Here is a 13585-nt window from a genome sequence, read left to right on the forward strand (position 1 = left end):
TACCTATATGTAAAAATAATGAGGATCCAATTTAATTTTCTGCTTTTTAATGACAATATTATTCATATTCTGATAGGAGTCTTCAAAAAAGCCAGTATCTGCTTAGTATTTGATCAGAAGATGATGTACCATAACCCAATTATTTTCTAAGTGCAAATAGTCTAAAGGTATATTCATTTTGCTCTAATGAATAGTATTTCGACAAGCATATTTGACTATATATATTTTTCTTTTATTTCCTTAGGATAAATTGTTAGAAATGAGATCACTGGGCTTTTTCTACCTCATTTCCCCTTCTTCCTAACCAAAGACAATATATTTGTTGACTCCTGCTTTATTCTTCTGCTCAAAATATTCTCTTGCCGCTCCCCCATTACTTTCCCATAACTGGATTCGAGTACCCCATCCAAGGAGACTTCATTACTAAGTAACTAACAGACTAAACACAGATCTCCATGTTCATCCCTTGAACACCAGGCCCTTGCAGACCTTTGTACAACATGTGAGCTAATTCACATACCATTTGAGTTGGATTTGTTTCCCATAAGCACATTTTCTCTCCTATATGAATCACACTTCTTAAGTCTTTTACTTATACCCCTTCCCCTCCCATCTTTGATGTGAGCTCTTCCTACAGCAGGTACTCAGGACAAAGCTGTTGCAGAGGACACATGCCACCAGTGGATTCAGCTTACTAATTCTGCATACCCACACCACACTCATCCTAAGTGCCCTCACCAATCCATAGACCCCCTTGTCCTATGACACACAGATACTCACGACTATGGTTCCTTGTGAACTGGATCAGATCACATTGCTGTAAATAAAAAAAGAGAAAGAGAACAGAAACATGAGCACCGTGACCTCTGAGTGGCCATATTTATTGGCCAGTGGACTGGTTAGGTTTTCACTTGTGAATAAGGAGATACATACGGAATATACAGGCTTCCCTGCCATGCCTTTCATGCCCTAGGAAAACAAAACAGAGCAAGTTATTGAGATGTGAAATGGAGTCTTTAGTGACAAAGCAAGAGTAAAGAAAAAAATACCTCATTCTTAAAAACACAGCTGGCAGAGAACAGTTAAAGTATTCCAGAACTGGTAGATTACAGTGCTATTTCCCCACTTAAATCAATGGTGTAAATTTCTTTGTTTCGGTGTTGGATCAGTTAAGCTAATGTCTGCCCAGAGTGAACTGAATTACTTTTTGAGGTGAGAAGTAAAGAAATAAAAGTATTTCTTAAAGATGTTTGTACTAAGGATATAACACTTAGAAGGTACTTCTCATGAGAAAACTTGAAATGTAAACTGCAGGCTTCCCAAAGCATGCCACAGGGAGAGGAATTTGTTGAGAATTCAGAGGTACAGATGTATTATGCATCAAGGAATTTAAAATGCAAGGTGGTAACATACAACCTCTACATTTGTGAAAGAACCAGAAATAATTATGTAGCAAAATGGGCATTATACAAAAGAAGAGCTTTACACAAAGAGTAAGTTATAAACAAAGGAGTACATGTCATTGGCTGAAATGAATCAAGGAAGCTTCCTAAAAAATAAATAAGTAAATAAATAAACAAATAAATAAAGGCAATGCTTTCTTCACAGCTTGAACTTTTCTCCCCTTATTACTTCCTTTTCTCAGGCTTCTTCTTTGCAGCAGTTCTTAACATGTTCAACACACACAGATCTCTTGGGGAACTAGTGAATGCTACTATGCTGGCTCCAGAAAATGCTATTATAGGCTTACATTTGTACAATTTCACTGGCCTCAGAGGCTCAACCAGGGATGTCTGTGTAAGACCCCTGTTCTAAATGACAACTGGGTCATCCGTCTGTCCATCCAACCACCCATCCATCCATTGAATAAACAGTTAAATGTCTGCTGAATGCTGAGGTGGCCCATTGTGTACTGCTGGTGTTATCCAGAAATGTTGTGGCATCCATAATTCTACCCACTGGGAGCACAGATTCTTCCTGCCAGAATCAGGAAATTACATATCTGACTGAGAGAGGCAGAGTCTCATCCTTCCTTTCGTAGGTTATGGCAGAAGACAGAACAGAATGCATTGATTTAAAACAGAGAGAAGAACAGTTTTTGGCTAATAAATAGAGGGGGCAGCCCACATCTTATAGAGGATCAGAGCTCTAGAGCGTCTGTCCTAAAGGACCAAGTTAGAAAAGAACTTCAAGCAAGTTCTTAAGCAAAGGCTGAGGATTGAGAGCCCAAGACAAAGAAGCTGATCTGATTCAAGCAGACCAGCAGACCCAAGATGGAGAAGTCACGTTCTGGTAGAGCAGCAAGCCCAGGACAGTGAAACCAGGCTCTAGTGGACCAGCAGGGCCAAGCACAAGGCTGGGAAGATGCGGGACCCCCACATGAGATCTCCAGAATCTGGAAAGGAAATCAATCCAGACCAGATCAGCATAGCTCAGAGATTAATTCTCACCCAGGGGACTACATATTCACCAGCTCCTTGACGTGAAAGAAAGAAAAAAAAGGTGTATTAGAGAAGCCTTAATAGCCAGTTGACTCTCATTCTATTGTCGTCCACAAAACATCCGTGCTTTTGTTTTCTCTCTAAGGTCCCAAGTTGAAGAACTCCAGGTAGTCACAAAACACTCAGGGTGCACAGAACAAGATGGGCTGTACACAATGCTTCCTACACCTCTACACAAACCCAGGCGCTGGCAACTTTTAGCTCTTACCTGACTATGCTCATCAGGGGATAGAGATGTGTAAATAAATCATTATGCTAACAGGAGAGGCACTGAAATAGAGATATGGATGTTTCATCCCTGGGAGATGGGCCTGACTCTGCCTGGGAATGCTCCCAGAGGTGACATTTTTCTTGCAGTGGAAGCATAGTAGGAAGCTGTGGTTATATTTCCCGATCTCTCTGGAGTCTACATTTTGAAGATGGGGTGACAACCGCAGTGATGGGGGAAACTATCAACTTGTCTTGCATGCTAAACTTTACCAGGACACCTTTATGGAGCTTCCGTATGCCCATTCCTATTTTTAAACTTTAGTAAAGAAATAACAGTAACAGCTAATATTTGCACTGAACTTTTTCAGTCACAAAGAGTGCTCATATTTGAGAATCTGGTCCTCACTCCTACCCTTTGAGGTGGTAGGACAGGATCTGTTGTCCCATTTTAGAAGTAAACTGAGAGAGCAGGTTGACCAGCCCAACGGCACATAGCTAGCAAGAAGCAGAACTTGGACTTGAACCCAGTGCTCTGACTTTAAAATCTGTGCCCCTCCGGGGAACATCCAAAAAACTAGTACAGGCTACTTCGTTCTAGTGGTGTACTTACTCTCCGTCCAGGAGGGCCCGGGGGTCCTGGAGGTCCCTGTTCACCTTTCAGGCCTACAGTGAGCTGCAGATAAGAACATGCTTTAGTTTCCATACTGTTTATATCCATGGAAACCACCTCAGTTTTAATGAGACTTTACACTTCAAAAACACTTTTTTAAAGATTTTATTTATTTAGAGAGTGCATGAGCTGGGGGAGGGGCAAAGGGAGAGGAAGAGCAAGAATCTCAAGCAGACTCCGGGCTGAGCACAAGCCCGATGTGGGGCTTGAACCCACGACCTGAGATTATGAACTGAGCTGAAATCAGGAGTCAGACACCTAACCTACTGAGCCACCCAAACATCCCTTCCAAAAAAAAAAAAAAAATGTTTTTAAAGAAAGCAACTATTAATTCAAGTCAAGTAAATTCCTTACTTATAATGTAAATAGCCATTCTTAACCATTGGAAAACCTCCCTTTCCCTCTTAGCCTCTCCATTTAGTGACATACTTTGCTCTGGCACTGGCTGTGCATTTGAATCTAAATTAGTCATAAACTAGGATTGGTGCTAAAAAAAAAAAAAAGGCAAATACACTAGGGCACACAGAGATCTAATTAAAAACTTCCCATCTGCAAAGGATCCAATACAAAAAATAATTCTCCACATACATAAGAGGACACGGGTGGGCTGTGTCCCTCCCATACTTCAAGGTGATGGATATGGACGCTAATGAAATTTATCCAGCTGGATAGAAAATATCTGTTGAATTGCATCTCTTTCATGCTGATAATGACCACTGATATTACACTCCCACTTCAAAGTAAAAAGATGCTTGTCTCAGCGTTTTGTTTTTTAAAAAAACTGTAACATTTTACTCTACCCTTGGCTAATTAGATCTCAACAGCCTTCTTTAAAATGAATGCCTGAGATGACCTTGGTCATGGGTGGTAGAATTGTCAGAAAACTCTCAGGGTCACCCCGGGAAGATGTCAGCTGCATATCCGCTCAGGGTTAATATTCTGGACTTTAATATAAGCCTTAGAAAATACTGGAAAGCACTGACATTTTTTGGAATAGCCAGTTATCAATCTATAAATCTTTAAAATAGTTCAGATTCATGGAACCATAGAATTTTAGAGCTGAAAGTGATCTTTGGTGTCAAGTTCAAGTCTCATGTTATAGAAATAGAGACCCTGAAAAGGTGTGGTAAAGGTCACACAGCCCGGGAGAGGCATTTCAGATGCCCCTGGGTTAGATCAATAATCCACATTTATTATTACAACATAAAAGCCAGCGTCTTCCAAAGAAACATTTATTACTTCTGGAATTATAAGCCACTTACTGTTAATCCCCTAAATCCTTTGGGTCCAGGGCCCCCAGGAGTTCCAGGATCACCGACAGCACCCTAAAGATTCAGATATAAGGAATCAATATATTAAAATATTTGCTATGAAAGAATAAAAATAATTCTCTCTAATCTAAAACTTAATTGATCTTATAACTATATTATATCTTAAACATTAAATGTCACCTTCTCCTGTTGCTTGTAACTCAGTCATTGATAAACTTAATTATTCTCCAAACTATTTTTAATTTTCTAAGAATACAAATATTTATACAATAAATATCAAGTCAATGTCTACCTAATCCATTTTTAAAAATATCTAAAGAAAAAAATGCTTGAAAATCAGGGAAAACATATTAACTACAGAAAATACTAAATAATTAATTACTTCCTAAATTCATGGATCATTTCTGAAAAAGCTGAAGGTAAAACAAAAAAAAATTTACTCTGACCTTGGTAGGAAATGAATTTTAGTACCTATTTATCAAAAAACTAATTTCATGTTTATCTCTAAACTGAAATATGCTAATTTTCTCCTTTTATCAGTAAATTAGAAAATTGGTCTTCTACAAAGAGAACTCTTGTCCTAACAGTTATTTATACAGTTCTCTCTTGCACTCTTCTCTAGTTAAGGAATTTCTAGTTAAGAATTTCTTCTGGCAGTTCAACCATTCAAAGCACTTTTAAGAAGATTCAAAAACTGGCTGTTTTCCTGTAGTTGATTTGATTTGATTGGACTTCAATTTCTAGTAATCCATATTTTGTATTTTAATTTGAGGACCAACTATTGGGAGACACTCTTCTGGATAGGACACTTGAAAGAAAGAAAGAAAGAAAGAAAGAAAGAAAGAAAGAAAGAAAGAAAGAAAGAAAGAAATCTATCTCAATCCAGAATTCCAGTGTATAAGAACGACATAACAGGAGCTGCTCAGATGGAAATGGAAGGTGTGCCTTGGTGACAGAATGCAGAGGTGGATTTCAATCTGGTAGGCAATGAGGAATTCTGGAAACTGTTCGGGAGAGGAACATGTGTAGGTCACACTGTGGAAGACACCAAGTGAGAGCAGTGTTTGGGACTAACCGAAGCAGGGAGAAGGTGGAAATGGAGACCATGAGAAGAATGTTGTCACCTTCCAGGCAATGGGAAGCAAAGGCCACAATGACAAAGAACAAACAGTGATAGCTGAAGCCAAGAGTTTGAAATGAGTTTCTCCAGGCAGAGAAATCAAAAGGACAGAAGGACTAGACTTGAGAAGATGTCTAGAGGTAGTTTCAAGACCAGGGACATCAGACAATGAAGGACAGGAGAGTCTTTTCCAGTTTAAAGATTCATAGTAGTTAAGTATCATCCTTTATTCATGAAGCCCTGGAAAAACAACTGTCCTGCTTTTTTGATTTTTTGTTTTGTTTTTTTTTTTAACCTTAATTCTCAAGTAGAAAGTAAAGATCATGGTAGTTTCAAAACAAGGTCGTGTGCACAGTACCTTTTGACCCATATCTCCAGGGAATCCTCTTGGGCCCTACAATTCGCAGAAGAGAACATAATGGATCAACAGCCCACTCCTGCAGTACGATCATTTCTTCTTACATTATTTAGGTTTGTTTCGTCAATTAAAGAAATAATTACTTTCCATATTTACCTTTACTCCTTTTCGTCCCATTTGACCATAGCCTGGGATGCCGTAATCTCCCTGTGAACATACCAGTTCATTTTAATCTCTCAAAAGTGAAATTTAATTGCAATCTATACTGGTAGCAGGAGATAAGCACTAGGGACTTCCAGGTAGAGGGGGCCTTATCAGTGACTTTGTGCTCTGGGGACATGAGCATTGCTGGGTTTTCCTCACTTCCTGCTATGTCCCCTGGTACTTTGGCCAGCTCGGCTCTGCAAACACTGTAGGAAGCAGAGGGAAGACGAGTCAGGACCAAGGGAGTCAGTGACAGTTACTTGCCTGGAATATTAGGGGCTGATTGAAAGGACATGGCTGAGGAATTTCCCCAAAGAAGAATTGCTAACGGCTGATAGACATATGGAAAAATGTCCTCCTCACTAGTAACCAAAGAAATGCAATCTGGAACAGTAAGGAGATGCTATTTTTTGGTAATAAAATTGGTAAAGATCAAAAAAAGGAAGTGACAAAACCCACTGTGGGTGTGCATGCCCTGAAGTGTGCATTCCCCTATGTAACATATGGGGGCGTATATCATTTGAATATTCCTGAGGCCACTGTGCAAAAGAGTTCAAAGCCTCACTTAAATAGGCATATATTCTTTGAACCATTTGTGCTACTTCTAGAAATTTCTACATAGAAATTATGATTTTTGCCTAAAAATTTAGTTAGATACAAGAATGTTCATTGCTGTGCTGTTTATGACAGTAAAAAATGAAAACAAGTCAGGTATTTAATAGCAAGAGATTGGCCAAATGAACTAAGGTATATACATTCAGTGGAATATTTTGAAGCTATTAAAAGTAATGTAATGACATGGAAATACGCTCATGATATACTGGTAAGAGGGGAAAATTGAGCAATTTTTTTTGGTATCTCTAGGATGTCAACATGTATTTCAAAATAGTGAGATGATGGGTAATTTTTCTTCCCTATTTCCCATCTCTTACGCTTGGTAAATTTTCTACAGTTTCTACACATAACATTTATAATAAACATTATTTTCGAAAAGAAAGGAAAAAATGTTTCCTATATCTGCTGCTCCGTGGACAGAGACGCTGGTATGGCCAGAGTCACTAGAACAGCTGGTTCATTCCTTGGCTCTACTCCCCTCTTCTTGTTGTTGCCCTAGAGTTTTGCAAGACAGGGAGAGATGTGGATAGTGCTGTTTTTCAACCACCATGCATCTATATGGCCATACCAGTTGTGAAAATAATGAAATGTCCGGCTGTGACTTATCCATTATCCTCTCTGCGTGCCCCCTTTCCCTCTGGCTGTTTCCCCTTGCTTTAACAGACAGACTAGCTATGGAATGAGAGCTGCAGGGGGTGGGAGTGCATCTTCCTAGGAGGTTCTAAAATACCTTTCAATACCCCAGGTGCTTAGGCTGATGGCATCAGTCCACTTGTCTTTACCACAGAACTGAGCACTTGGAGCAGTGGAAAGATAAGGGTCCTAAAATGTCATACCTGTCTTCCTCTCTGTCCGACTTGCCCCACTGGCCCTGGATCTCCAAGAATTCCAGGTTCTCCCTAGTGAGTGAGACAAGAAGAGCTTTGGATCAGTAAAATCAAACCCGGCTCCCACCACAGGAAGTTGCGAAGGGAGTCTCAAGCCTCTCAGTGAGGGTTCAATGCTCAGCAAGGAGAATGGGTGTAGGAAACCGGTGATGATGTGTCCAAAGGAGAGCAGAGCAGGAAACAGCAGCACAGCCCAAGGCCGTGTGCAAGCACTGCTTTCCCCGTGTGATGCAAGGACGGAAGGAGAAGGCAAAGAGTGGAAACTCTACTCCAGGGCAAGTCGATTCATTGGCTGATGTGTTTGCCCATCCAACACGTGTTTACTGTCCTGGAAAATAAACTGTCGAACAAGATAGATGTGGTCCTGGCCTCGCCAAAAACAGTCTGGTTGGGAAGAGAGATGATTAGACAGGCAGTTACCAACTCAGGGGCCCATGGCAGCCAAGGGGAAGGGCCTCTGAATTGGGTTTGGTGGGGCCAGGGAGGAGGGCTGGCTGAAGGGAAGGAGCAGGGGCACTGGGGCTTGAAGGCTGAGTTAGGTAAGCCGAAGAAGGATTCGGGAGGAGCGAGGATGGTCTGGGTAGAGGGAAGTCATTGGTGAGAAGCCTGGGGCAGGCAGGCAGGAGGGAGAAGAGCTCTGAAACCTCAGAACTAAACAGCGTCAGAGGGCCTTCGAAACACTTCGTTAGAGTTTGGATTCTCCAAAGAGCCGCAGGGAGGTTAAGACCGGCTGCATAATTTACGGGGCTCAGTGCACAACAAAAGCACAGGCCCCATGCTCAAATATGGAGACTTCCAAGATGGTGACAGTACAGCATTAAACCAAGCCTGGGGCCCTTCTGAGCTTGGCCCCTACTGTGACCACACAGGTGCCAGGCCCAAGGAGTTGGCCCCAGAGCAGGGAGCCCCCTGAGAGGTCTGAAACAGGGGAGTGGGCTTCTGAATGGGCCTACAGTCTGCGGTCTGCCAGTCTCCAGTCTGCCAGTCTCCCACAGAGCCACATCAGAGACAGATGGGTGAGTCAGAGAACCGTATGCACAAACAGATTTGAGTCTGGACACCCCTCAGCCCCCTGCTGGACTCCGTCATCATGCACACTCATGCATTCAGGACACCAAGGAGGTGAAGAGATTTTTTCAGAGTTGTTTCATGACGTATGAGATCTCTGTGTCTCTCTAGTGAAATGGGGCCGTTTCAGGGAAGAGATAAGCAGTTAGAAATTCTTTGCTCAATGGAAGCAAAAGAATGTATCAGCAGAAAGCCAGTAGGTGGTTGATGGGGCCTAGATCATGTGAGGAATTAACATGGAAACCCAGAAAAGAAGGGAGGTACTTTTTTCTCAGTATTTGACATCTTAAAGAGATAACACTTACTTTTTTCCCTGAAGGCCCAGGACTTCCGATGTTCCCTTTAGCTCCCACTGGCCCGGAAGAGCCCTGAATGAAATTGCGAGACACATATGTTGGCCCTGTAGCAATTCTTAGAAAACCTATTAGATTAGTTTTGCTTTTCTTCGTGTCATTTCCAGCAGCTCCTTGATGCCTCCTTAACAAGAGACCCAGCCACCCAGCGGGGAGAGACATCTGCCGCAAAGCAGGTGACTCGGGGTATAGTGCTCTGTAGAGGACCACGAGTCTTCCTCTGCGGGGATACTGCTGGTCCATATGGGGCCTTAGTAAGAAACAGAAAAGGGGCCCTCGACGTGCCAAATGTTAGTTCTAAGTGCAGCAGATTTGTTGTAATGTACTGATTGTGTGAGGACGAGATATTGTCATTTGCATGCAATGTGCCATGCACACGTCCAAAGCAGGATGTGTTTCAGTCCCAATCTGCAAATGGGCGAAAGTTACTAGGACAGTGACTGGGCAAACACACATATTCCTAGCCTTCTGGGCTCCGGCTATTGGAGCTGCAGAACTGAGCAGTTCCAAAACATTTTTCATAGGAATCCCTCACCATCCCAACCGTCATTACTCACTGTCAGAAACTCAGGGCCAAATAGATTGAGAGGGTGAATTCAAAGCTGAACTGAGAAATCAAATCAATTTGGGTAGTGAGGGATCTTTGTAGAATCAATTTCAAATATCTACAATCAATGGAGAAACGCATGGCACAGATAGATTTTTAAAATTTAGAAAAACCAGAATAGTGTACTGGGTTTCGAAATGTCCCCAAGTCCGCCCAATTCGTATTCTTGCGAATGCTTTCTTCAGGCTGATGCAGTGGGTCTGTACCTTCACAGTAAAACCCCAGTGAAGGAGAGAGAGGAGGGCTTAAGAGACATGCAAGGAATCGGAGTTGTGCTAAAAATTTGCCCCGATTTTTTGTCCCAAGTCTGTCCCAAGTTAATTGAAAAATAAAATACCCCATATGTAGATAATATAAAATAAACTACAGAAGATGATGTTTTTGAAGGAGGAAGAAATGGTGTTGCTGGAGGCCACTGACTTTAAGGTTCCTGGGTCACTCACCTGAGGTCCTTTATGCCCCTCGCTTCCCTTCTCTCCTTTTCTGCCGGGAATTCCATCTAACCCCTTCGGTGGTAACATAAATAAATAAATAAATAAATAAATAAAAGAAATATGGTACAGTGAAGCAGAGGAAATGTACTTTTGAAACACGTCCACAGAAAGGCACTGTTCCAACCCTTCAAGTAGCCTTTTAACTCTGAGATTAAGCGTATCTTACAATAGGAATGGAAGGGAGGACCAGACTCAGTGGTACAGAACTTATCAAGGAATCCCTGCCTGGGCCCAAGACTGTCATCCCGCTCTAACAGGGAGACATGAAAAGGAAACCAAAGGGAGAAATAAAGCCCTTAGAAGAAGGAAGTAAGACATAAACAACAATCAGATGGATTCTTTGCTGGGGCAGTTTACCTGGGCCAGAGCGCTCACCATCAATGTGTAAAAGAGAGAACAAAGTTGTTTCAAGTTCCCACAAAAGGACATTTAGCAGAGGAATGTAAGCACACTTTCTACTTCGTTTACTATCACATACATGTGTACATACTATATTTACCACACAATACACGTATAGATCTCTCACACAGAAGAAAAAACCAGAGGTGCTGGTCAACTTTGCCCTCACCAAAGCACCAGCTATAAAATGGCCCCAGCTGCCCAGTGCAAATGGTGGTTGCACCCACTGGACTAGATGTGGTTCACTCCCTAAGTATCAAAGGGACTCTGGAGTAGCTGAAGTAATGTCACCCGTCTCCCTACAAGGCCTGGGGATAGATCAGGACTGATCCCATGGTTACTTAACCTAAAGGATTTGCTAACTGTTGGCTTGGTTTAGGAACCCCAGAACCCTCAAGAGAATACCAAATTCTGCCTTAATGTGAATCATCTGAAACCTCCTGAAAGAAAAATGAACTCTTGAGAAGGCCTCAGGTCTATGCACACCTTCCAGGCAAGTTCTGGCTTAAAGTGGGACCCATAAGGTAACTAAATACTCCTGTTTCCAAGGCCATTACCTAGGGATGACCCCAGCATCTTTCCAGCATGGAAGGAAGACAGAGATGTCCAGACTCCAATGCTCATATCAGTAATGATATGGCCAAGAAAAAATGGCTCATGTCAAGCCCTATAATTAATATTCTAAAAGGACACTCACCCTGTGTGAATTAGCTTTAGATGAATTAAATGACAGTTTCCAATTCCTAACTTTCCTTCATGGGATCTGTGTGCAGGCCTTCCATTTAGGAAAACCAACTTGTTGATCCTGATATTCATTACTAATATAATATTAGGGTCTTAATAATTCATTATTACTAACAAGCTGATAACAACAGTGGTGAACACAAGAGCATCCATTTCCTCTGTTCAAAATAGGAGCAGGTTTGATGGAACAAAATCACTCTCCCATGATGGGAAATGTAGAATTCCAGAAACATGGTCCATGGAGGAAGGCAGGAGCAGAGTAAACATTTCTCAGTCATTTATTTTTATACAGAACTACCAACCCTCTTCCCATCAGGATAACTCAGCATTATTTATCAATATTTAGGAAATTCTTCAACACACCTGGGGGCCTTGTAATCCGTCGGCTCCCTGAACACCTTGAGGTCCACGATTTCCTGGCTCCCCCTGGTGAATGAATTTTCAGTGTTAACACTTTTTCCACACAGTTTCCATATACTTTCTCTCTTTATACTATCTAGTACTATAATATATAGTACATGGGTACTATTGTGACTGAATCTTGGCTCACCCCTTACTTGGCCTAGGATTTTACTCTTTCCCATACTAAAAAATGAACACAAGATCGTTTCTGATTCTAGTAAAGAATTGCACTCTTGTGCAGTCGATTCGCAGTGTGGGTGAAAAGCAGGCAAACAGACAGCAGGTTCTTGGGTCTAGGAGGTGTCTGTGAAGAGGGTTCTACCTTCGGCCAGGCCTGTCCAGTTTCTGGCAGCTGAACTAGTGTTTCCCTCCTTTGGTGGGCCATGTCCAACGCTCTGCACTTCCTACAATGTCCTTGTCAAATGCTCATTTATTCCCAGGGTCATCTGCATGTGAGGAACCTCCTTGGACCGTCTACCACGGAATGCAGGAAGTAAAGGGTACTTACCGAGGCACCTGGGGGCCCCCTTCGGCCTTCCCTTCCCTAGAACAGAAAAGGCAAAGTGTTAGTGTTGTGTCTGTATCCAGATGGAGCGTCCTTTAGAGGCAGACTGGCCTGTTTGATTCCCTGACAGACGTAAGTAATGAGTAGCTCACAGAAATGGCTTCCCTGAGGCACTTTCCAAAGACAAGTTTTCACACTGGGCACTTCATTATAGACTAACATTTGGGGGATTGATTGAAAGCCAATCTGAAAGTCATTACAGATCCAGCTCGTCTAACCGCCTCTGACAATTATTCGGGAGGCTGTTTGGAGAATCAAATCATTCTGAAGAACCTGTCTTCTATCCTCCCCTCTTCAACAAATCCCACAAAGTACCGTCTGCTAATCAGAAGCGTCCTACGTGAGGACAAGCTGTGTCCCGTCCATCTCTCTGTCCGAGGCCCTGCATGTATCTCAGGGGAGAGTAGAAATTGTGAAATTCAGTGCTTCTCATGGGCCCACTGAGGTCTGTTTTCATGGAATTCTGCAAGAAGGAAACGGCTGTGGGTCTGCTCAACTACATGGCGGTTCAATGGCACTGCCATGCCCCTTTGAGAAAGGGGCTGATCTCTGATGCTGAGAATCTGCACTTAACCAGAAGTGATCTCCACATTGCCAGCTCAGGCTCTCCCTCTAGTGGCTCCTTTGCCACACCCTGTCCTTTCCAGCGAGTGATCAACGCAGATGATGCAGACCCTAGATCCTAACTTCTTTCCCCCTAAACAGCAACAATAAAATCTGTACCTTCATGGCCTCCTCACCCCTGCCTATTTGAGCAAGCCGTGGAACATCTCAACCATCAATTTGTGATAAACAACTATGACTACTTTAGGTACAAGACAAAGATTTCATTTTTTAAAATTTTTATTTAAATTCAACTAATTAACATATAATGGATTATTAGTTTCAGAGATAGAGGTCAGTGATTCACCCATCTTATATAATACCCAGTGCTCATTACATCACGTGTCCTCCTAAAGACTTTTAAAAAATTCTATGAACTATTGAACACGACACCTGAAACTAATGATGTACTATATGTTGGCTAATTGAATTTAAATTAAAAAAATCAATAATAATAATAATAATAAATTAAACAATTCTATTCATGCATTCAGAAAGGTAGCCATGGAAATTA

At 41.9% G+C, this 13585-nt stretch overlaps 1 protein-coding gene across 1 annotated transcript in view; it reads right to left on the reverse strand.

Moving 5' to 3' along the window:
• The window catches only part of COL6A5 (collagen type VI alpha 5 chain), a 93147-nt gene that overhangs the window by 40411 nt on the left and 39151 nt on the right, over positions 1 to 13585 (reverse strand). Inside the window, exons 20-30 of the mRNA XM_080818735.1 lie at positions 12412 to 12447; positions 11865 to 11927; positions 10308 to 10370; positions 9210 to 9272; positions 7786 to 7848; positions 6287 to 6337; positions 6131 to 6166; positions 4644 to 4706; positions 3322 to 3384; positions 934 to 969; positions 781 to 817 (exon numbers count right to left, since the gene is read on the reverse strand). Of these exons, the coding sequence (XP_080674861.1) occupies positions 781 to 817; positions 934 to 969; positions 3322 to 3384; positions 4644 to 4706; positions 6131 to 6166; positions 6287 to 6337; positions 7786 to 7848; positions 9210 to 9272; positions 10308 to 10370; positions 11865 to 11927; positions 12412 to 12447 (574 nt within the window). The remainder of the gene's footprint in view (positions 1 to 780; positions 818 to 933; positions 970 to 3321; positions 3385 to 4643; positions 4707 to 6130; positions 6167 to 6286; positions 6338 to 7785; positions 7849 to 9209; positions 9273 to 10307; positions 10371 to 11864; positions 11928 to 12411; positions 12448 to 13585) is intronic.

Source organism: Martes martes, assembly GCF_963455335.1.
Source record: "Martes martes genome assembly, chromosome: 1".
NCBI lineage: Eukaryota > Metazoa > Chordata > Mammalia > Carnivora > Mustelidae > Martes > Martes martes.